This window comes from Camellia sinensis, chromosome 3, assembly GCF_055761805.1.
Source record: "Camellia sinensis isolate YWXY chromosome 3, ASM5576180v1, whole genome shotgun sequence".
NCBI classification, from domain to species: Eukaryota; Viridiplantae; Streptophyta; class Magnoliopsida; order Ericales; family Theaceae; genus Camellia; species Camellia sinensis.
The window spans coordinates 163600746-163624489 of record NC_138963.1 but is presented as its reverse complement, the minus strand read 5'-3'; the positions used below and the strand labels follow the sequence as shown (position 1 = coordinate 163624489).

The 23744-nt window shown below is 37.4% G+C and overlaps 1 protein-coding gene and 1 pseudogene across 21 annotated transcripts; one reads left to right on the top strand and one right to left on the bottom strand.

Annotated features, from left to right (window-relative positions):
* Positions 1-991: 991 nt before the first annotated feature.
* On the bottom strand, positions 992-23714 carry ACR3 (ACT domain repeat 3). 20 transcript variants are annotated; one of them, XM_082921288.1, is made up of 12 exons: positions 23357-23681; positions 23177-23255; positions 20930-21050; positions 20459-20570; positions 19682-19798; positions 18542-18587; positions 16394-16508; positions 15832-15899; positions 11091-11705; positions 7344-7457; positions 2706-2810; positions 992-1514 (listed from the first exon to the last, which is right to left on the bottom strand). In XM_082921288.1, exons 5-12 carry the CDS (start codon positions 19750-19752, stop codon positions 1194-1196), a joined length of 1455 nt encoding a protein of 484 aa, XP_082777414.1. In that variant the 5' UTR covers positions 19753-19798; positions 20459-20570; positions 20930-21050; positions 23177-23255; positions 23357-23681; the 3' UTR covers positions 992-1193. The 20 variants fall into 20 exon arrangements, with proteins under 20 accessions (XP_082777414.1, XP_082777415.1, XP_082777433.1 ...); XM_082921289.1 differs by having other exon boundaries at positions 20511-20570; XM_082921307.1 differs by lacking the exon at positions 15832-15899 and having other exon boundaries at positions 18542-19594.
* Positions 13946-15393, top strand: LOC114296935 (phospho-2-dehydro-3-deoxyheptonate aldolase 1, chloroplastic pseudogene; annotated as a pseudogene). Its single transcript, XR_014364716.1, has one exon. The product of XR_014364716.1 is annotated as a phospho-2-dehydro-3-deoxyheptonate aldolase 1, chloroplastic pseudogene (transcript).
* Positions 23715-23744: the final 30 nt, after the last annotated feature.

The following is a 23744-nucleotide window of genomic DNA, read 5'->3' as shown; positions in this document are numbered from 1 at the left end:
TAGATCTGAAGATTTCAGCAAGTTTTTGATATTGGAGAGCAAGAATCCGACGAAGTCCTGCAGTGAATGGGCCGCCTTAGCTTACCCCCATTTTCTGCAATTGTTTCCTCAGAACCCAGGGGATTTCAAAACTTTGGATTTAGATCCTGAACAAGTAGAGGATCTGATGAAAAATGATTGGGCAGACTTCTTCTATTTGGTGAAAGAGATTGATGTAGCAATGGCGAAGCTGATGATTTCAATGGTTGTTGATGTTGATGAAACCCAGCCCCTTTTGATGAAACCCAGCTCCTTCTTCTCCTTCTTCTTTCTTTTTCATCTTCAAAGAAAAAAACACACCAAAACGACGTCGTTTTGGTGTCGGGCCATTCGAGTCACGCCTTTTTTGAGCTATCAATCGGAGTTGTTTATTATTACATTTATCATTTGCAGATCTCTGTGCACTCCATTGTCATAAAATCCTTATTTTTTTTTTAATATTTTTTGGGTTAGGGATTTCGGTACTACTTTTCCGAAATTATATATTTAATTTGAAACTTAACTTGCAAATAAAAATTATTAGTTCAGCAAACTTATTCCGAAAAGAAAAACAAAAAAAACTTTTGACAATTGATGTCCAAATATAATAAAATAATTTGATAGTTGATGTCCGAAATAATAAAATAATTCGGTACTTGTTGTCCGACTAAAAACCGCGAAAGGAAAAAAAAAGAAAAAAAAAAGAAAAAGAAAAGTTTTGCACGGGAAAATTAATATTTTCAGCACTAATAGAGTATAAATCTAGATATTAAAGCAATATGAGAGTTGTTATGCAAGTATTGCTTAGCAAAAAGTAGAGGAGTATAGAGTCTGTAGCAAACAAAGTGACAACAATAGAAAAATTAAGATTTAGTTTTTTTTTATTTTTAAAAAATGTGTACATAGAATATTTTCATATAATATTATGGGTGTTAGTGAATGTCTATTATAATCATTTTAGTTTAAGGTATAATTATCATTAAAATAATATTTCATTAAATATGTGTACTGAGATAATTAAGAGGAAATAGAATTTCCCATAAATACATGTTCACAACATACACACTTAAAGCGTAGAATAGAAACATGCCCGGTAACAGCGAGCCTTGTCCAAATTCGATACTGGACAATGTTATTATTCTATATACAGTTATGTCATAGTGAAACTAACACTTTCAAGCCAAGAACCTTTCCAGTAAACTTCCAAAGACGAAGCTTGTCTTGGTACATCCACTAGCTTCTGCTGCCTCTGCACTTGTTGGGATTTTCTTCACATTGAGCATCATTGTCTGCCCAATTTCTTTGCGAAGAGTTTCAATAGTCTTTGTGTCAACGGGATTTCCAGAAGCATCACTCATGTAAAAGACGTTCATTGCTTGCTCCCCAACTGTTGTGACACCTGCTCTCGTAACTGACAAACCGTTCTCTCGAAAAACTCTTGTCACTTCAGATAGCAAGCCTACTCTGTCCTTTGCACAGAGCTCGAGGCTTAGACCCTGCATAACATTCAAGGTTGAATCCATCAAGTTGTGGCCCATGCTATAAGAAAGGGAACTGTGAATTTTATTTAGTCTTGCACTTCAGAGACTACTAGATAAGTAGAACCAGAACTTAATATCATAAGTAATCTCTTCATTTAATTTTTAAAAAACAAAAAAACAAAAATAAAATAAAATTGTCACTCTTTAGATGAAATGAAAAGAAAGATACGATTCTAATTGATGCAAGTTTAAAATTGGTTATACAATTTTCAGAACTATGCACTTCATGTCACACAATGTTTATATAATTAAATCTAATTATATGCACATCCATTATTTTGTCAAAATGTGATCTCACAGTTTCTCTTTCCTATAATCAGATATTGAATCATTACAATGATATCACTACCAGCTTTGGTTTATATACCCTAAGACTGTGTCTGAATCTTGGATTTGTGAAGGGATTTATGGAGGTAAAAGAAAAAGAAAGGGAAAGTCAATGAAATATAAGGCTTTCTTTTCTTTTTTTTTTTGGCGAGTCACTTACCTTTTTTTTTCCTCCACGAATCCCTCCACAAATCCAAGATCCAAATGCAGTGTAACAGCTGAATGGATGTGCACGTCAATCTATATGGCAATGATCAGCAACCTCCTGATTACATACTGTTCAACTTTTAAGCTTGCTTCTCTGTGTGTGTGTGTGTGTGTGTTTTCTTTCTTTTCTTCTTTTTTTTTTTTTTTCTTTTTGGGTTTGCCAACTGATTAAACAGGTTGATGTAGAGTTCCATGGGGTTCCTAGATTAGTATTCGATTTAATGGGGATAGTTAAACTTCTTTAACCATTTTAAATGTAATGAGAAAGGAAGCACATGAGGCACCATCGTGTCACTCCTAACCAAAGTTAAATCATGGTTCACATCCCTTTTCAGGAAATGGTTGTCCTAGGAATGACTATAAGGAAAAAGATAGATTCAAGAGTGTATTCCCAGGAAATGTAAAATGTTATGGAAAGTGATTGTTGAACTAAAAGGGTAACATGCATATAGGCTTGCAAACAAAAACAGTTCAATAAAAAGAATTTCTGCTTAGAAGTGAGACACATTAACCATGGATGGCGAAAGCTATATGATAAACGCTGAGTACTTTTGCAATCCAATTTATTTTTATGAGAAATAAGTCACACCAAAGCAATATTTACTCCCTCACCTCACTAACCCTTCGTCTAATAGCAGCTTCAAGACACTTTACAACCCTTTCCTTCTCTCCTTCAGTATCCAGCGTGCAGCCATCCATGTGACGAATATAATATTCCTACAAATCCAATAAACTTACCTTAGTTACTACAATAACCTTGAGGCCATGCAAAGACATTCTAGAGATATAAAGTCAGTTTATGATGTTTTCATATGATCCAACGACACATTGATCTTAAAGTTAACAGAGTGAACACTAGAAAAGTCATTGCAAAAATCTAAATCAACACCTGAATTGATAAAATAAAATAATATTAAAAAAAAGAAAAAGAAAGAGTGTAATGATGGAAAAATTAAACTCCACTTGATGAGATATGAGAATGTAATCCCAATGATTTATTTTGAGAATATAAATGGAAGAACAAACATTCTAATTTTATTTCTTTGAATTATGGATACATCTAGTGTCTCTTTCTCTCATCTCATAATCTAATACAACAACTAATGCAATCTATTTATAGACCTAAGCCCAGGTATGAACACCTGATGGCTATGAGTTGTGTACAGCTCAATTCCCACATTTTTCTCATTTCCTTTATGGTGAAGGTTTTGACCAGTAATGGAGGTGAGCTTCCATGAAGCTTCCTCATTTTCTTCTTTATGCTTCTGGGTTCTTCTTCTTCCTTCTTCAATCTTCTTCATCATTCTGCAAGCTGCTTTTTTCTTCTACACATTTAACATGTGATGCTTCATTGCTAAGTATGAAGCTTCTAGTTCTTGATGGAATTGGGTTTGGATTTTTCAACATCCCCCTCAAACCCAATTCGGTGGGTTTCTTCATTCTTTCAATAGCTACAAACATTATAGCTTTCTCTTTTGCTGTGAGGATCTTTACTCTTGTCCTCAAGTGTTTGTATGCCATATATTTGATTCTTCTCTTGTACTGATGGTAGGCCTTCAATGTTGCGTTCTTTAGTAGTTTTCCAATAAGCATTACACTGGACTCTCTTTAGGCATATTGTGAAGGTTTTGTCATGATGACTTTTCCACTTTGCTTCTTGTCGAGTTTCTTTTCTTCAAATCCTATTGGATCATTGCCTGTGAACAGGCAAAATAAATCAAAATCTTCATCGATGCGTCTGGTTACGTCATAGATGTCTCTTATCTGGACATTCCTTAGTGATGATTCTTCACTTGAAATGATGCTTGTCCCCTCTTGCGGTGAGTGTGGGGTCATTGTGGTCTCCATGTTTGGTGACTCTTCTTCTTGGTTGTCATCTAAAAGATGCTCTTCCTTAGAGCATTTGATTGACAATCCCAGTTTGATTCTTCGTCAAACTCAGCTTCTGTTTGAATTTCTTTATGAAGTTTCATTCCTTCCATTCTTGCTTCATTAACCCCTAGGGTTTACATTTGTCCATCATCAAGTTTTATTGGACTTGTTATATCTTTTCTTTCTTCTGTATTCTCTGCTTCTTTTGCAATCGATGTGATTTTGTCAACACTTTCTTTATCTTGCTTTTCTTCTACCAATTCTTTTATCATATTGGCCTCTAGATCTTTTTCTTCAATATCTTTTGTACTTTCATTCTCTTGTGCAACTTCAGTGGATTACACACCTTCATATTCTTCCCACCTGAATTCATCTTCTTGAATGCATTCAACCTAATATTCTGTTGGTAGGACTTTTCCTGCATGTTTGTGTAAGTTTTCTGTATATTCAACTTGTATCAATTTACAAAAAGTTCATCAGTTTATATAACCCTAAATCTATGACTGAAAAAGAAAATACTAACTAATTCCTATTTACACAATCATGCCATATATACACAACATGCCATATATACAATTTATTCTCACATACCCGCTCAAACTCGAGGTGTTTTAGCAGAAAATACTGAGAGTTTGCTAAGAAGAAACTGAAACTGAGCGGTAGTATGAGTCTTGGTGAAGAAGTCCGCAAGTTGCAAAGCCGAGGAGACGAAAGGAAGCGAGATAGAGCCAGACTGTAGATGTTGTCGAACAAAGTGACAATCAATCTCAATGTATTTCGTCCGTTCATAGAAGACAGTATTGTGGGCAATCTGAATAACACTGCGGTTGTCACAATAGAGAGAGGTCGGAGAAGACTAAGGTACACCCAAATCTAAGAGAAGCCAACGAAGCCAAACAAGCTCAGCAATGGCATGAGCTATACCACGGTACTTAGTTTCGGCAGTAGAGCGAGCAACAATAGTTTGTTTCTTGCTTTTTCAAGAGATCAAGGAATTGCCAAGAAACATACAGAAACAAGAGGTAGACTTGCAATCATAAACATCACTAGCCCAATCGGAATCAGCATAGGCCACCAAGTCTAAAGAGGAAGTAAAGGGCAACAGTAAGCCCTGAAAGATGACACCCCGGAGATAGCGAAGAATGCGAACCAAAGTAACTCAATGGGTAGAGCGAGGAGCAGAAACGAACTGACTAATCACATGAACAACATAAGCAAAATCAAGACGAGTGACAATCAAATAAACTAAACAATCCACAAGCTCGCGATAGAAAGTGGGATCATCCAGAGGGACACTATCAGTAGAGTTGAGCTTCACATTAAGCTCAATAGGGGTATCAAAAACCTTAGTATCAGTAAGACCAGCACGGTGAATAACCTCATTAGCATACTTGGTCTGAGACAGAAAATAGCCCTTTGGAGAAGAGGCAACCTCAATACCAAGAAAATACCGCAATGGACCCAAATCCTTCATTTTGAAGGTGCAGAAGAGATGTTACTTGACCTTAGAGATAGCAAAAGAGTCAGAGCCAGTGATGATCCACATAGAGTAAGAGAGTAATAAAACTAGCTGAGGTATGTCTCAGAAACAAAGCAGAGTCGGAAGTAGAAGGATGAAACCCAAGCTCGGTAATAGCAGTCTAAAAGCGATCATACCAAGCACGAGGAGATTGCTTCAAACCATACAGAGTACGCTGAAGATGGCACACTTGCCTAGAGAAGTAGAGAAGGCCAGGCGGAGGACATATGTAGACCTCCTCAGTGAGATGACCATTAAGAAAAGTATTCTTAACGTCTATCTGATAGAGAGGCCAATGCCGAACAGCAGTAACAGAAATCAAGGTACGGACAGTAGTCATTTTGGCAACAGGGGCAAATGTCTCCTCATAATCAATACCATACTCCTGCGAGAAATCCTTAGCAACCAAACGAACTTTGTATCGCTCGAGAGAACCATCAGAATGAGTCTTGACTTTATAGACTCATTTGCAACCAACCAGATTCTCACTAGCAAGCAAAGGAACTAACTCCCAAGTGTTAGTCTTCTGCAAGGCAAACAACTCATCATTCATACCTTGAACCCAATTAAGATCCTAACACGCCTCCGTGTAAGATTGAGGTTCTGAAAAAGAATGAAAAACAAACAAAAAAGTACAATAGGAAGTAGAAAAACATGTATTAGACCAACCCAACCTGTTTGGAGGATGACGCTCACGAGTATAATATCGGTGTACAGTAGCATCAGAGTGGTCAGAAGCAAGAGGATCAACAGCAGGGGTAGAGACAACTGGTGAAGGAGGAGCCTTGCGAAGAGAATAAACTAACAACGGAGGAGAAGAAGAAGCTGAAGGAGGAGAAGTAACCAGATGTGAAGCAGGAGGAGAAGATGGAGCAAGCTCAGGAGGAACAGTGGAGATGTACTCATCAGACGGGACCTTAGAAGGAAATGGATCAATATGAACCAAATCTTCTTTGAAAATTGGGGCGATGAGATAAAGAAGCTGAAAGTAAGGTAGACGTTCGAGAAAGGTAACATGGCGGGAGGCATAAAGTGACGGAAAACAGGGTCATAACAGCGATAACCTTTCTGAGTTAGACTATAACCCAAAAAGACACATAGGATAGACCAGGCACTAAGTTTGGTCCTATCTTTATAGGGTAAAAGGATAAAACAAGAAGACTCAAATACATGAAGGAGGGAGTAATTAGGAAGTTGGGAAAACAGAGTCTCATAAGGGGACCGACCAGAAAGAAGGGAGGTAGGTATATGGTTGAGAGGAAAAGCAGCAATAAGAACTACCTCACCCCAAAATGGAGCCGGAACGGACGCAGAGAGAAGGAGAAACCTAGCTGTCTCAAGAAGATGACGGTGTTTAAGCTCAGCTCGACCATTTTGGGTAGGTGTATCAATACAAGAAGTTTGGTAAATGGTACCCAATTTGGCCAAGTATTTTAAAGTATTCCCCACCCAAGTCAGACCGTAATAATTTAATAGTAGACCCAAATTGTGTAGTGACCATAGACTGGAAAGTACGGTATATCTGATAGAAGTTAGACTTATGAGTTATAAGATAAACCGAAGTGTAACGGGTGCAGTCATCAACAAAAGACCCATAGTATGCAGAACCCCCTTTGGTGAAAACAAGATAAGGGCCCCAAATATCAGTATGAACTAAAGAAAATAGTATATCAGATATAGTACTTTTATGAAAAGGTAAGGCTGTCATTTTGACAAGTTTACACCCCCGACATTCAGTAAGTTCATTAGGAGAAATTTTACCCAATATACCCGACTGAGTTAAAGACTGTAAGCGATCAGCAGACAAATGCTCTAATCTAGCATGCCACAAGTAGAAAGGACTAGACAGAGAATCTAACTGAAAAGAGGAAAAGGCAGTCTTGTGAGGTTGCCATAGGCAGATGCAAATTCTCTATTACATAGAGGTCTCCAACTTTATGGCCGGTCCCAATCTGCTGCTTAGACATCCGATCCTGCACAAAACAAATAGAAGAAGAAAAGATAACATCAAAACTAGAGGTATCAAGCTGACTGATAGATAATAAACTAATAGATAACTGAGGAACATATAAGACAGATGAAATAGAGACAACAGACATAGCAGACGGTAGGACAGACCCAACAGATATAACAAACATACCAGACCCATTAGCAGCATTGACAGTAATAAGAAGAGGAAAAGGAGTACAATTTTGAAGTAAGGAGAGATGGGGAGTTATATAATGGGAGGCACCAAAGTCAAAAATCCAAACAGACGAAGAGATACCTGAAGAAGACCCAAGCAAACCTAAATGAAGAGAGGAAACAATAGAGGCAGACGGGGATGGCTGAGAGGTAGACAATATATGCTGAAACTGACTAATCAGTGTATGCTGAAGCTGACTAATCTAGACAGTCAAGGAAGCTAAGTGAGGATCAAGAGCCAAAGTAGATGCAATAGAACCGGCAAAAGGCCAAACGACACTCAGAGGAGGAGCGCAGAACATAATCGGAAATTGTTGAGAAGACGAGGCAGACATAGTCGAAGTAGACAAATATCCCTTCTTGGGACAATGATACTTCCAATGGCCTTTCTAATGGCAGAAAGCACACTCATCAGAAGCCAGAGACATCATAGTAAATAGAAAACTGAGGGATTCAAGTGGGATAAAACCGAAATAGCCAAAAAAGGATCTAAGTGTAACAAACAGAGAATAATGGGTCAAACAGTAATAAGGAGAGACCTGAGCTCCTGTTTGACTTCAGCCCCTTCAAAATAACCAAGAGCAATATTACAACCCAAGCAGAACCAGAGAGAGAGAAAGAGAACAAGAGAGCCGAAGACAGAAGACGAGCCACGGTGAGGAGTCAACTAGCAATCGCAAAGCACTGAGACGAAGAATCCAAATGGATCGACTACCAATCACAAGTCGACTACCAGCCATGAACAGATGGGTCACGAATCAGATGGGTCACGAACAATAGTGCAATAGAGATGGTGAACCACGTAAGCCGATGAACTTTATCAAAACTTCAGACGAGTTTAGTGAAATCGTACCTACGAATTTCGATGGTGAACCATGTAAGCCGATGAACCTGATCAAAACTTCGAACCAGACAGAACAAGAAAGATATCGCAAATCGAGAGAGAGCGAGAACTCTATCGATTCGTGACTCAGAAACCAGCTAAAGTTGTGAACATAACTCTGATACCATGTAAGTTTTCTGTATATTAAACTTGTATCAATTTACAAAGAGTTCATCAGTTTATATAGCCCTAAATTTATGAATGAAAAAGGAAATACTACTAATTCTTATTTACACAATCATGCCATATATACACAACATGTCATATATACAATATATTCTCACAGTTTGGTGACAATGTCGTCAATTGATTTCCAAACTTCTTGCGGGCATTTGGAATCTTCAATATGTTTCCAAATCTGTGACCGTATTGACCTTGCCAATAGTTGAAGTAATCTTGCCTTTTTCTTGTCTTGAATTCTTTTAGGCAATTTTTTATACAAATAATCTTCTAAGAGCACGTCATGGAGATCACATATACCAAAATAGACCTAAAGCTCAACCTTCCTTCTCCTGTAATTGGAGAACATTAATTTTCTCTTGTTTCATTGTTGGTCTTCAAAATAAAATCTGCAATTTTTCTAAATTAAATTTGCAAATTTTGACCTCATGGATGTGTCCGGAACGATTCAAATAGTTCGAAATGACTATTGGATTGTTGTAATAGGACTCCGGATGGCTTAGTCTTAGCTAAATACAATCTGATGGTTTAGATCTGTTGAGATTTGTGCTTTGCGAAGCACTGGATAATTTCTCCTGTTTGCGTGCGTCAAGATGACGTCCTTGTGATGTCAGCGTCTTGGCGGCTCAGCAAACGGCTCGGCAACTCCGCTCGGATGTTGGCTCGGCTTGGCTCGACTTGGCAGCTCGTGATGATGTCAACAATTAGCGTCGGTAGTCTTCTCCGGCAAAGCTGACTTTTCTGGACAAATTTTGACTGGCCCGTGTGGCTTCGTTTTAGCTCTGATTTGCTTGATATTTGCGTCGTTGGAATCCTCTCGATTAGTACTTCAATTTGGTATACTCAAAAAAAAAAAGAAGATTTTGAGAACTTTGATTTCTCAGCAAAATTCGAATTTTGCTCTGTTCTTCCTCTGTTTTGTAGATTTTCTGCAATTTCAGGCTACCTTGGCTCTGATACCACTGATGGAAAAATTAAATTCCAATTGATGAGATATGGGAATGTAATCCCAATGATTTATTTGAGAATATAAATGGAAGAACAAACACTCTAATTTTATTTCTTTGAATTATGGATACATGTAGTATCTCTTTCTCTCATCTCATAATCTAATACAACACCTAATGCAATCTATTTAGAGACCTAAGCCCAGGTATGAACACCTAATGGCTATGAGCTGTGTACAGCTCAATTCCTACATTTTTCTCATTTCCTTCATGGTGAAGGTTTTGACCATTAGTGGAGGTGAGCTTCCATGAAGCTTCCTCATCTTCTTCTTCATGCTTCTGGGTTCTTCTTCTTTCTTCTTCAATCTTCTTCATCATTCTACAAGCTGCTTCTTTCTTCTACACATTTAACATGTGATGCTTCATTGCTAAGTACAAAGCTTTTGGTTCTTGATGGAATTGGGTTTGGATTTTTCAACATGTAAATGATGACATTCACTGAAATTAATCTTGTACAAAAAGAAACATATAGTAACAGGTTCGGAAAATAAAATGTGCTCTATTTTGTAAATCCTGACCAATGATTCTACTTTCATGGTGAATCCAAATGCTTCCTGAGCAAACAAGTTGATTGCTTAAACAATCTCAACCCAGCAATAGTTGGTTTCAGAAGTTTAGACCTAGGATGTATATAAAACCACTTCACTGGTTAGAGGTATTGGACTAAAGAGCAGAGTTCCATAATCATTTTGAGTTCATCTAGTGAAGAGAAATGTTTAGCAATTCTTACTTAACTTCTGTCTCATTAATTTTCCTTTTTTTATTTTGTTTATTTTTATAGTTACATTTTCAATTGAAGGGGTGACCATTGGTTCAATGGTGAAATCTTGGCCTAATAACCTTGAGGTTATGGGTTCAAGTCTTGTACTTTATGCACTATGCCAAAGGTTAAGTGTATACCCAATCTTTTCTCCCAAACACACATTAATGTGTACTATTTGGGTGTTATTTTTTATTTTTTTTATTTTCAATTGAATAAATTGGATTATCAGCACGAGAACCAAGTGGAGAATACTTGGATTCACAAATATGCAAAATTTCCCCCTAATGGCAAGGCATGAAATTTGGCAAATAATTGACATCATAAAGCTTAATTCTTTTTAGATATAGAGTTTGAAGAATATAAGGAAAGGCATGGTGAATACTCTGAATCATGATAATGCAATTTTTCCCCTACTTGTATTGCATGCAGTTAAGTTAGGAAGACAATTGAAATAATAAATCTTAATATCTAAAAGTTATGTTATTTGCAGGTTATGTTCAAGGAAAATTAAATTGCTTCCTGAAATTTACTTCTATGCAGACTTTGTCTTGCATGGAAGACTATTCATCAGAAATAGTTGCAGAAATACCTGCGACGCGTACGGGCCATCAGATGAAATGTTGGCATGAAAAACAACATACTGCATGTCTGTGAGGGTGCACACGATGTCAAACATAAGCTTTGCACGATCTTTGCACTTGACACTTACCACTGAGTACCCCTTCTCCTCACAACGGTCAACTGTGATTTTTGGTTCCAATGGAGGATAATCTGTCTCAGTCGCCAAAGTGACACCTTCATAATCCCTATCAGCTAACATCATCTGGTGAAGTCTCCGATCAACATGGGTGATGCCCATGGAGAAACTAGTACAACCTACTTTCTCATCATCCTCACACCCTCGCAAGATGTTCTTGAGCTGCTCCTCCATAGTGGATAATCGGCTTGGGTCATCCACAGCATGGCATGTGGTATTATCATTAACATAAAGAACACATGCTGTTCGCCTGTTATGTGTCCAAACTTCAGCAGCAACTACATTAAAGTGGAGGTTGGCAAGGACAGCAGAGATTTCTGACAAAAGACCAGGGCGGTCCCTGCCTACTAGCTCAATGGCTGTGTGTTCACCCAGAGAATGCATTCCCACCCTCTTTTCTGGCCAGCTCTTCGAGCCATCTTTGGTGTAGCCCTTGGGTCCTAGAGCCTATAATGTAAACAAATTAAAGAAAATGAAGCATTAAAGAAATTATCCATAAGCCTTGAGTCATAAAAGTAAACTGTTTATTCTAGTTCACTCAGCTCCTTGAATGAAATCTCTAAAAACGAATGAATAGGATCAGAGTGAATTGTAACTAGGAAACTGGAGATGACTCTTGGTGGCATCCACATGGACCACAAACTGTAGATGCATTAAGAATAAAAGGTCCTAAATTGATATATTATATCACCAATCTGATGATCCAATCACCTATACTGCATACTGATAGTCACAATGAGTTGGCAGGCATTGAAGTGCATTACAATTGCGTTGGTGCAAAATATATGTAGAAATTTAATGTATAAAGAGAAATAGAGAATTATATTATTGATTGATATCTGTTTGTATACAATGACTCTCCTATATATAGAAGAGAAAAACATATTTACCAACCACACTCAACTCTCACCTAACACACTTACATCTACCTACCACACTCAACTCTCAAAATTTAATGTATAAAGAGAAATAGAGAATTATATTATTGATTGATATCTGTTTGTATACAATGACTCTCCTATATATAGAAGAGAAAAACATATTTACCAACCACACTCAACTCTCACCTAACACACTTACATCTACCTACCACACTCAACTCTCACCTAACACACTCAACTCTACCCACCACACTTACAGCCCCCCTCAAACTCAAGGAGGATAGATACTAACCAACTTGAGTTTGGAGAGAGTAACAAAACAGAAAAGTAAACTGATAAATAAAATAAAACAGGATAGGAGACACTGTATGGTCGTGTCAGACCGTTGTAGAAGACTGTATGGTTATGGCAGACCGATGTAGACGACAGTTTATGGGGTCATGTCGGACCGTTGTAGCAGACAATGTTGTGACAGTTGTTGTGACAGTTTACGGAGTCTTGCTGGACCCTTGTAGAAACTAACCGGAATCAATGTCGGGACAGTTTACAGAGTCTTGTCGGACCCATAAAGGAGCTAACCGGAATCAATGTCGGGACAGTTTACAGAGTCTTGTCGGACCCATGAAGGAGCTAACCGGAATTAATGTCGGGACAGTTTATTGAGTCTTGTCGGACCCATAAAGGAGCTAACCGGAATCAATGTCGGGACAGTTTACAGAATCTTGTCGGATCCATGAAGGAGCTAACCGGAATCAATGTCGGGACAGTTTACAGAGTCTTGTCCGACCCCTAAAAAGTCGCACCCTCAAAAGGTGTGCCCAATCTTTCAAAAGGTGTGTCATCAAAAGGCGTGCCCAATTCATAAAAAGACGTGCCATCAAAATGCGTGCCCAATCCATAAAAAGGCGTGCCATCAAAAGTTGCGCCCTCAAAAGGCGCGTCCACTTCATCAAAAGTCGTGCCCGACAGAAAGCGTCGAGCCATCAAAAGGTGAGCCGGAGACGCAGCGAGGCACGTGAGCGACAGAGCGGCGTGTCGGCCGCGTCGTCAGTGTCAATATAAACCAATGCGGAGGCGGAGGAAACCAAACCAGACTGAAACCTCTGAACTTGTCATTCTGAAACAATCTGTAAATACTCTGTATCCAACCCTTCTCGGAAACACTCAGCAACCCAAAAAACATGGCCTCTTCTTCCCGTTCAGCTACCCAGAACATGGCCTCATCTTCCCGTGGTCTGCTCACTCTCTTTCCCGACCTCAACGAGTCAACAGGAGAGATAACAAGTGCGGTGGCCCGTGAACCTCAACCAAACACCTCTGGTTTTGCTCCGTTGAACTTTCCGATGCGGTCGGTGGAGCAAAAAATGGCAGTGCAAACGGATATTGAGGCCAATCAGTATACATTGAAGTCATGTGTGGAAACCATGACTGCGGTCACAAACTTGTCGCACCGGCTGCAGAGTAGGACAAATGAGGTGCAGCAGTTAAACGCCCAACTGGCTCTGCTCCAGCGCATGTATAAGGATGCGCGAGCAGAGATAAGTGTGCTACAGGCGGAAAATAAGGAGCTGAAGCGGAAGGCCACCGTGATGTTCCGATTTGGAGGTCCGCCATATGCTGCAGTGGAGGAGCAGGGAGTAGTGATCGTGCCCAGTGGAGTGGAAACACGGAGGCAATACCGGCAAGGGCCGTCCAGGACGGAGGCAAGAAGAAGAGACCGGCGGCAGAGTAGAGAAGAAAAAAAATCCTGCCTGTGGATGTGGTTGTTTTGTGTGTGTGTGTGTGTGTTTTTTTTTTTTTTTTTTTTTTTTTTTTTTTTTTTTGGTGTAAAATGCTGATCGGGGTTGATCCCCGACATGAAGAAATGACAAGTTCGTAAAATGTTGTTTTTTTTTTTTTATATATATATATATTTTGGGAGTGTTGTGTTGAAAAAATAAAAATAAAATGAAAGAAAACAAGGGAGAAAGAAAATAGATAAAAAAATATTTATAGATGGATTATCTGAAAAATATCAGTGTGATTGTTTCAAAATAAAGTGGGGTTATTTAAAAAGGAGGAAAAGTGATTTGGGAAAAATAAATAAAAAATAAGTGATTTTAAAATCAAATGGAGGAGAGTTTGAGTAATAGAATATAATAAAAAGAGATATATATATATATATATATATAAAATAAAGAAGGTGGGGAACAACATGATAAGGGTGTATTTTAAAATGATAAATAAAAGAAAGTTGAAGACAACATGATACCGGTGTGTATGGATGTGATAATGAGAGTGAAACAAACTTGGTGAGTGTGATTAAATAAATAAAAGTGGGAACCAACCCATGTGGGTGGAGGTGGTGTCATTAAAAAAGAAAAGGAAGGAGGATTGGTATCCGTGTAGGTTTATCAAAGACAGCGGTGGCAGATAGCTTCATGCCACTGCCACAGTGACCAACTACACCACATATGAAGTAACGAGTCCTGGTGGCCTTGAGAGGAATGCTGGTGGACCCACTACTGTCTGAGAGTTTCAAGGAGTTTCACGCGAATAACATTCGAGACACTTCAAGGATTATCCTCCAGATGGGTGCTGTGTTGATGTTCGGTGGACAAATGCCAGTAATCAAGGTGGGAAGAATGGCTGGTCAGTTTGCGAAACCCAGATCGGATCCATTTGAAGAGAAGAATGGTGTGAAGCTTCCGAGTTACAGAGGTGACAATATCAATGGAGACGCCTTCGATTTGGAGTCGAGAACTCCGGACCCACAGAGGTTGATCAGAGCCTACTGTCAATCTGCAGCAACTCTCAATCTCTTGAGGGCTTTCAACACCGGAGGGTACGCCGCCATGCAGCGAGTCACCCAATGGAATATGGATTTCACAGAGCACAGTGAGCAGGGAGATAGGTATCGGGAACTAGCTAACCGAGTTGATGAGGCCCTTGGATTCATGTCTGCTGCTGGACTTACAGTTGATCATCCTATCAGCATAATCAGTCACCCCCCTTGCCCATGGATGTGTATCTGTGTGATATAGCAGAGAGAGAGCTTGTGTGTCGTCTATGTGTGTGTCTGGGTTGACTGGGTGAGTCAAGGAAGAAATTTCAAGGTATGTGTAGAAAATTCTAGCGGACTAGGTTGAGGTCCGGCGGGCGGCCAAGGCGAGGTTGCCGCCCGCCGGTGAAGCGAAAAATACTAAGTGCTTAACCTTACTCTGATACCATGTAGAAATTTAATGTATAAAGAGAAATAGAGAATTATATTATTGATTGATATCTGTTTGTATACAATGACTCTCCTATATATAGAAGAGAAAAACATATTTACCAACCACACTCAACTCTCACCTAACACACTTACATCTACCTACCACACTCAACTCTCACCTAACACACTCAACTCTACCTACCACACTTACAATATAGTAAGGTAGACTGCATTGTTAAGACAATAAATCATATATCAGACCCATTTGGTTTAACCTATGTAATGAATTTTTTACTACAATACTTGGTATCTGATGTGTTAAGACCGCGAGTAAGAAACCACTATACAAAAGATGAATTACTTCTAATTTAGCATGGCCTTCCATTTCATTCTGTTGTCGCTGCATTGATATTTTGTGGGTTATGAATCATGGATTGGATATCCTGTTTAGGTTTTAAAACAAGGCACAGATGGTTATAAAGGGAATTGAAGATCATACCTTTTCTATAAAATCAATGGTCTTACTGTCTGTAATCTTGTTCCCTTGTTGATCAGTGACATGAAATACTGTTAAGAGAACTGAAACTGGTCAACTATCTGCATGTGTGTGCGCTTCTGTGAGAGAGAGGGAACGTGGAGGCCATAAAGAGGGCACATTTCCATAAGCTCCCTATTAGTTTTTTTAACTCATTTGTGCATGTGTATGATCATGGGGATGCATATAGGTCCCACGACCAAAATTACCATCAAAATAATGATGCCAAATTCACTTGTATATGGACATGCAGCTTAAAATTCATTCTTCGGGTTCAATGAACATCTTCACATGAACCTTGATTAGGACATGAGTGATCAAAGTGAAAACCAAGTAGTGGAGACCATATGCAGAATGTAGTTAATTCGGCTAATTTAACAAAAACAGGGTAGATTTGCTCACAGACACACAAAAGAAAAGATGCTAAAAATGTGCAGATTAAAGAGAGCTCATTGCAAACATGATGAGTATGCCCTTTTTATAAGCCTTAACATTAAGGAAATAGCAAGTAAAAGAGTAAACCCACCATCCATGAACCATCCACCATCAGAAGAGATGTAAGCCTTGGTGATGGTGAGGTCAAGGTCTGTTAGGATTTGTACCACTTCCAGCAGTATTCCTGGTCTGTTCATGCTGTCAACCTGACATACATCCCACAACCTTCATCTAATCATTGCAACAGAAAACTAAATAATAAAGTGAAGTGTTAAGAGTCTGAATCTGAACTAGAAAATAAGAGTGTTATTGTCAATGCACCACATAATAAAGATGCAATTCGGTTAGCTGGTTGGGTCTTTTGGTGGTGTTCCAAAGGTTTGGGTCTACTACTCTCTGTGGGCTTGAAAATTGTCATTAAGTCCACATCTTTCAAGCCTCCAACCAAGGTTCTGAAAAGCGGTTGCGGTCGCCGTAATGGTGGCGGTGACGCGGTTGCGGTTGCGGGGTGTAAAGGCCGTAGCGTAACGGTTGCGGTAATCGGAACTGTGAATTTTTTTATTTTTCGCACAATTTGAAAAAAACTTACCAATACGCATATTTTTTTTCCATGATCATATTTATTGGGTTAAAAATAAATATTGATCAATTTTTGCAAATTTTTAAGTATGATCCAATATATTTCATATTTCTAAATCACTATAAACTAAGTTTTTTACATTTTATTTTAATAATTAATGACTTTATATTATACAAAAAATCAATCACTAACTATTATATATAAGATAAACAATGACAAAAGTAAGAGAATAAATAAAAGCCTAAATATATATATATACATATTTTAACCAAGCCAAATAGATAATGACCACACTTATTATTATTATTATTATTATTATTATTATTATTATTATTATTATTATTATTATTATTATTTTCAAACAATATATAGATAGACACACACAAACAAAATGATTTAGTGATAGCAGCTGAATAGAATAGCATAGGTCTTACAGTTTCAACAAATCAATAATATGTTCTTCATCTTCCCTCTTCTCTCTCTCTATCTGTTGCTCCTCCATTTTCTCTCTTTTATCTTCCCTGTTCTCTCTATCCCTCTTCTCCCATTTTCAACTTTTTTTTTGTGTTTTTTTGAAAGAAACAATTTGGAACCGTTACGTAACGGTGCGCAATAGGCCGTTATGGCTGTTACGGCACCGTTACGACCGCTACGGCAGCCGGTACAACCGACACACATGTGAATCTCAATCACACTGCAAAAGCAGCCGTAACGGGTGGCAGTAACCACCAAAATCGTTACGTAACGGTTGCGGCCGCTTTTTAAAACCTTGCCTCCAACACATGACCTCCACTTACCACCTCACAAAAAAAAATAATAATAAATAAAAAATAAAAAAAAAGGGCTAGAAGCAGTGCCAATAAAGTGACTAAGGCCGCTGAAGGACAAAGGTTTGGCCAAAATTGCAATCAGTTTAGCTCATAAGTTCATCATGTTCCATATTATTCAATGGGACACAATAAAGAGAATGTTGCTATGAGACAGCTAAGTTCATTATAGAAATATTGTGGCAGAGACCTGATTTCTTTATAGAAATTATGCATACAAATAATGTGTCACATTTGTTGCCTATCACTTCAAAACAAAGGATCATGAATATGCAATCAAACTGAAAATATAACTGACATGTCATTTTGGAAAAGATATCTGTAGGAACAATGTGCTCATAAACCATTTTTCTTTTAAAAGAAACTAATTTCAGGCAGCCATGGCCTAATAGGCTAATAAGCAGGATGCAAGAAATCAACCTACATTGAAAAAGTGGTTCCTGGTCTTGGGCCCACCTTTGGTAATTCCAGTCAATTATTTTTATTATAAATAAATAAAACAAGGGAAGAAGAAGGAAAAAAAAACATTTCAGCATAGAAGATCAAAAATATTTTCAAATAGGCAGGGTGCAAGTTTTTAGTTTGCAAATTCCCACTTATTTGTAAATTACTGCACCGTTTTAACTTTTGTCACCAGTAATTTTGAGAATAAGGCCTGTAGCCTGGCAGGACCGAAGCGTACTGACATTTTCAGACAGTTCTTTATACTGAAACAGAACATTTACTAGGGAATCCAGAATGATCCTTTATCTACATAGCTCAGTTACCAAATTACCACTCAGCTTCATCATCATTGTGGCATTTTTTTCCTCAAAATGGGTCAAGTAATTACCTTGATTAGAGTACAGTCCTTGCAAGTAGTGTTGTCTATAGAGACCCTGCAAAGTGTAAACAAGGTTAAGAGAGAACAAAAGTGACTGCTGACTGGCATTAGAACAACAAAATGACGACATCTAAAACGCTTAAGAATCTACCAAACCAAACCAAACCAAGCCTTAAGTCCCATCAAATAGGGTTGGCTACATGAATCCTCTTCCTCCACGCGGCTCTATCAAAGGCTATTTCGTTAGTCAAATTAAGTAGATTCATATCTCTATTTACAACGCTAGCCAACTTTAATCTAGGCCTACCCGGTCCCCTAACACTTTCCTCTACCATCACTGCATCGCATCTCTTTACTATTGCCTCTATAGGTCTCCGTTGAATATGCCTAAGAATCCACCATTTTGACTAAATTGAAGGGCTCCATCAGTGTGTATTAGAATACTGAGGATGCATAAAAATAGCAATGACATGACAGAAACAATACAACTCTGACTAGCTTATACTATTTATGTCCCATGATATTGGCGTTAAGTCACCACTATTCACCCACCCTCATGTGCAGTCACGTCTTGCATGTGAAAATGCAAACCTCCAAACATAGAGAAGAAATAATGTAAATAGAGAACAAAAACAAATGGAGAGACTCCAACTCAAGACCTTTTCTAACCTGAGCTCTTATACAATGTTAAATCACCAATTATCCCAAAAGCTTAAATTGATAGGAAATGGATCCAACAATGTGAATCAAGTTATCCAACAATTGAATCTTCAGGTTTTACAAAACCACTTGCCCCAAATGCTTCAAAGATAGAAACCAAACAATCTTTTCAATGTTTGACCTTGTTGCACATGGAGTGACAGATAAACTTAACAAATGTTATAGAAACAAAAAATAGGACAGGGGAACAAACGCAAACAAAGAGACTTAGACAAAATAAAAATAAAAGAACTCCCTAAATAGCTTAAGCTGGAGGGAGGGTCCTTGAGCTTGAGATGCATTGTTTGGTTTATTTTCAAACAGCATATGCTTTTGTGACAAGTACTTGTCTCACCATAGGTACTGCAATAATGGGTTCATGAGGGTTATTAAAGTGGTAACTCGCCAAGCCAATCAAAGAAATCTTGAAAAGAGGTATAGAAAAAGAACCTTGGAGGGTTAATTTTGATGCTTAAGTTCTCATATTCAGGATCAAAGTAAGGCCAAGAATTTCCAGCCATTGAACCACCAGTTCTCCAATCACTGAAGCTGCTTCTCTCTACCTCTCTGCATTACAACCAAATTAATAATTACTGCACAGCAGTCAATATGCTTTTTTTTTTATTAACAGAGAAATGCATACGAATTTTGACCAATATTCATCCAAATGAAGAATTCTTGGAAACATTAAACATATTCCACATTTTATATTCTCTTAGGTTGTGTAAGGTTGGAGGGATTTGGAAAGGAAAAGAGAAAAGGTGTGTGAAATTAGGTGAAATTTAGATATATTTTATTCACATTTCACTTATCTTTTTCTTTTCCTTTTCCTTTTCAAATCTCTTCCCAAATCTCCATGTGGGTTCGTTTGGAATGTGGGTTGGCTTTTTTGCTATTTTAGTCTAAGGCTAAAAAGCCTCGTTTGGGATAGATTTTTTGACTTTTGTGAGAGAAAAAAATGAAATGATTATGGTTTGGATGTGACATTTTGTCTTATTGACTTTTTAGCTTATTTTGTCTTTTTGTGACTAGCCGAACGAGTGCACAGCCTTAATTGACCTTTCTGATGACTACCTATAATTTATTCAGCATCAAAGGTAGGAAAAATGTCATTAGAAATTGGAGCAAATATAGATGTTTTTTTCCCCCAATAAATTCATGTTGCATCATTCTCTTCAAAAATATGGCAAGCATTATGCTCTGAAATTAAAGAATGCACTCACGAACCAATTTCCTCTTGGTCTTGCTAAAGGCTTTCCATATAAGTAGTATCACTTACAATCTTCAAATTGTATGATAATGCATGTCTGATCAAATGCTAGTCTTTAAAGAACGACAGCTGTTCATGGAGTTTCAACAACAATATTGTTATTGGAAATAAATTAAAATATTCAAACAGTACTGACGCCAAACTATTCAAGCAACCATAATTATGGTTGATTTAGCCATATGATATGCCATGTAGAAGAGATAAGGACCAATAAAAAAATTCACATGTAAATCCTCCCCTTCCACCGGTGACTTTCAAAGTCTACAATCCAAGTTGAGGATTCTTTAGATCCCAAAACAAAGAACAGATTGTAATTTTATTTTATCTATTATGAAAATTGAGTAGAACTGTTGTTAGATTTAGTTCAAACTGCAGCCCTTTCCAACAACATAAGGTAGCAATTAATGTTTGAGAGATAAAAACAATACCGTGGTCAAGAAAGATGAGAATGGACTCCACTGAAGTTATTTTCCAAGCATAAATGTCACCCCAATCCCATTTTTGTTACTTATGGACAAATGTCCTCACATAGTGGCTAGCATATGTAACCTGCAAAAAAAATGACAATAACATAAAATGATCTGTCATTAAATTTTTCACGACCCCTCACCCCCACCCCAAAACAAAACAAAACAAAGCATTCAATTTGTTTTGTAGTCACATAATTGAAAGACTAGGGGAAGGAGGTTCCCATTACTAATAGATTAAAATTATATACTTGTCCCAAGGTACCATGTCCAACTATTAAAAACAAAAACTGCCCTAAATGAGCCAGCCCTACTCTAGCAACAAACGACAGGTTTGTGATTTAATTTTATTTTACTTTACTTATTCACTAACATTTTTATTTGCAGCAATTTTCTAAATAGACGCCTATATGATATGGACAATAGTCAATAAACAGCATTCTCTATCAAACATGACATCATATGTAGTCATGTACACGGTCATAATTTTTATGGCTATGAAGTACACAAAAAGCTACTAATATATACTACAGAAATATTTTTAGCTCAAAAATTAGGCCTCGTTTGAGAACCCTCATTTTTAGCTAAAAAGTCAAAAGTTACTAAATTAGCCAAAAAGCCAACAACCCATACCAAAAAGTCAGATTCTCTTTTCTCTCTACTTTTTGCACATCTTTTCGTAAAAAGCCAAAAAGTCATCCCAAACATACTAGTTTTTTTTAACTCATATTTTACCCAAATAGCCAAAAAGTTACTAAATTAGCATGTTCCCAAACGAGGCCTTAGTATTGAGTTGTCTACTAACCCCATTAATTGCCAAAGTCTAGCAATTTTCAATGACTATTTTGCTTACTGTAATTGATGTAGCATATTCACTTGTGATCACTTCAATTTGAAAATTTGGTTAAAAATGTCCTAATCTAAGTTACAGAGATATAATTTACCATCAAACACTAAACACAAAAATAAAAACTAATTATAATTTAATTTGAACTATAAATATGTTTTTACAATTTCAATTTTTAAAGTTGCTTACTTAAATATTTTAGCTCTAATAATTCAATATAAATTTTTAATTGTATCAAATAAATCCTTTAATCAGGTATTGATACTGCAGAAATTACCGGCATATTACAACCGCCACAAGAAATTATTTTCCAAGTAAATTTCATGTAGAAATTGTATAGATAACCGGGAGATATTTCTGCTCAGGGTGAGGGATAAGTTAACTGAAAGCAGCAGCAGAATACTCATGCCATTTTTGCAACACCTGAGTTGTTGAAATGGTTGCATTGTTCTAATTCTTCCCTCAAAATCTGAAAATTCCGACCCGCTCGGTCCCATTTTATGTCAATGCACAAAGTTTAGACAGTGAATGAATAAATGATAAAGAAAAATAACATTCTCTAATTTAAATAAGTTTTTGGAGAATTGTGATTGTGTTTAAACATAAAGAGTAACATAGAAAAGTGAAGATTAAAAATTTTCAAAAATTCCATTGGCTTATCAACCACACAAAAATATTGGGAGACATACACATTACTCAGTGTCCCATAACATAAGGACAAGTGTTTGGGTGTGCAACCTTACACCATACGCACAATTTACAAAATCACGTAAGTTTTCACGAATTTATATAGTTGACCTCACCAAAATACGCAAGTTGGACAACAATCTGCGCAAGCTATTCATAAAAGTTTGGCAATTCACAAAATCACATAAGTTTTCATGAATACATAAGTCATCTCACAAAAATATATAACTCAAACTACAAAATTACATAATAAAAGTGCATGCATATGATGTACAATGCACACTTAAAAGTTTTCCTAAAACAAGATTTTCAAATAAGGAAATCAAGAAATATTTACAAAATTAAAGGCTCCAAGTCTTCTAGACTCTGCAATGAGAATTCTTCTCTTATCAAGGGAAAGAGAATAGTGAAATTCAATGTCTTTTTTATCGGTAAAGTAAAAATTTTATTAAAAGTATAAAATTAAAGGTATTTGGGGAGTGCAATAACTCGCATACGACCAACCTCACGACCTCACCATTTTTTTAATTATAAGCGAAAACAAAACAAGATAAAAAATAAATAAATTAAATTACTACAAAACAAAATACTATTTTCTAGGAAAATTCAAAGTATTTGAAGCTCGGGAATTAGTAAAGATTTTCACAGCTATTTTCTAGGAAAATTGAGTGTACCAGAGAAGAAGAATTTCCAGGGCAGAGAAGCCGATTTGGAGAAATCTCTCGCTTCCGTCGAAGGATTGTCACAAAAAACCTGCAAACTCAACTCCACACACACACACACATAGAGAAAGTTGAGAGAAGCTGATAGAGTGAGAGAAAACCTAATTTGTGAGAAAAAGCAAATGGACTCACCTCGATTCTATCAGCTCTGTTAGCAATAGGCTTTCTCTGCGTATATATATATATACAGACACAAAATGAAGAAATCTGAGAGAGAGAGAGAGAGGCGTGGAGAAAAGCACAAGACCTTTAAAGAATCCTCCACTTTCGACGTTGGAAGAGCACTTCGCACAACGTGTGCTTGCTTGCTCTCCCTCTCTCTCTCTCTCTCTCTCTCTCTCTCTAGAGTAGTTACTCTCTCTCTACAAAAACGGACAAGCTTAAGCTTGAGCTTTGGCTTTGGGGTTTGGTGGTGGTGATGGTAGTGGAGGTAGATATAGTGTGCACTGTATATAATGAGTAGAAAGACGCCTTTTTTGGTTTTAAAATTGGTATGTGGATAAACAAGTGTTGTTGTGTG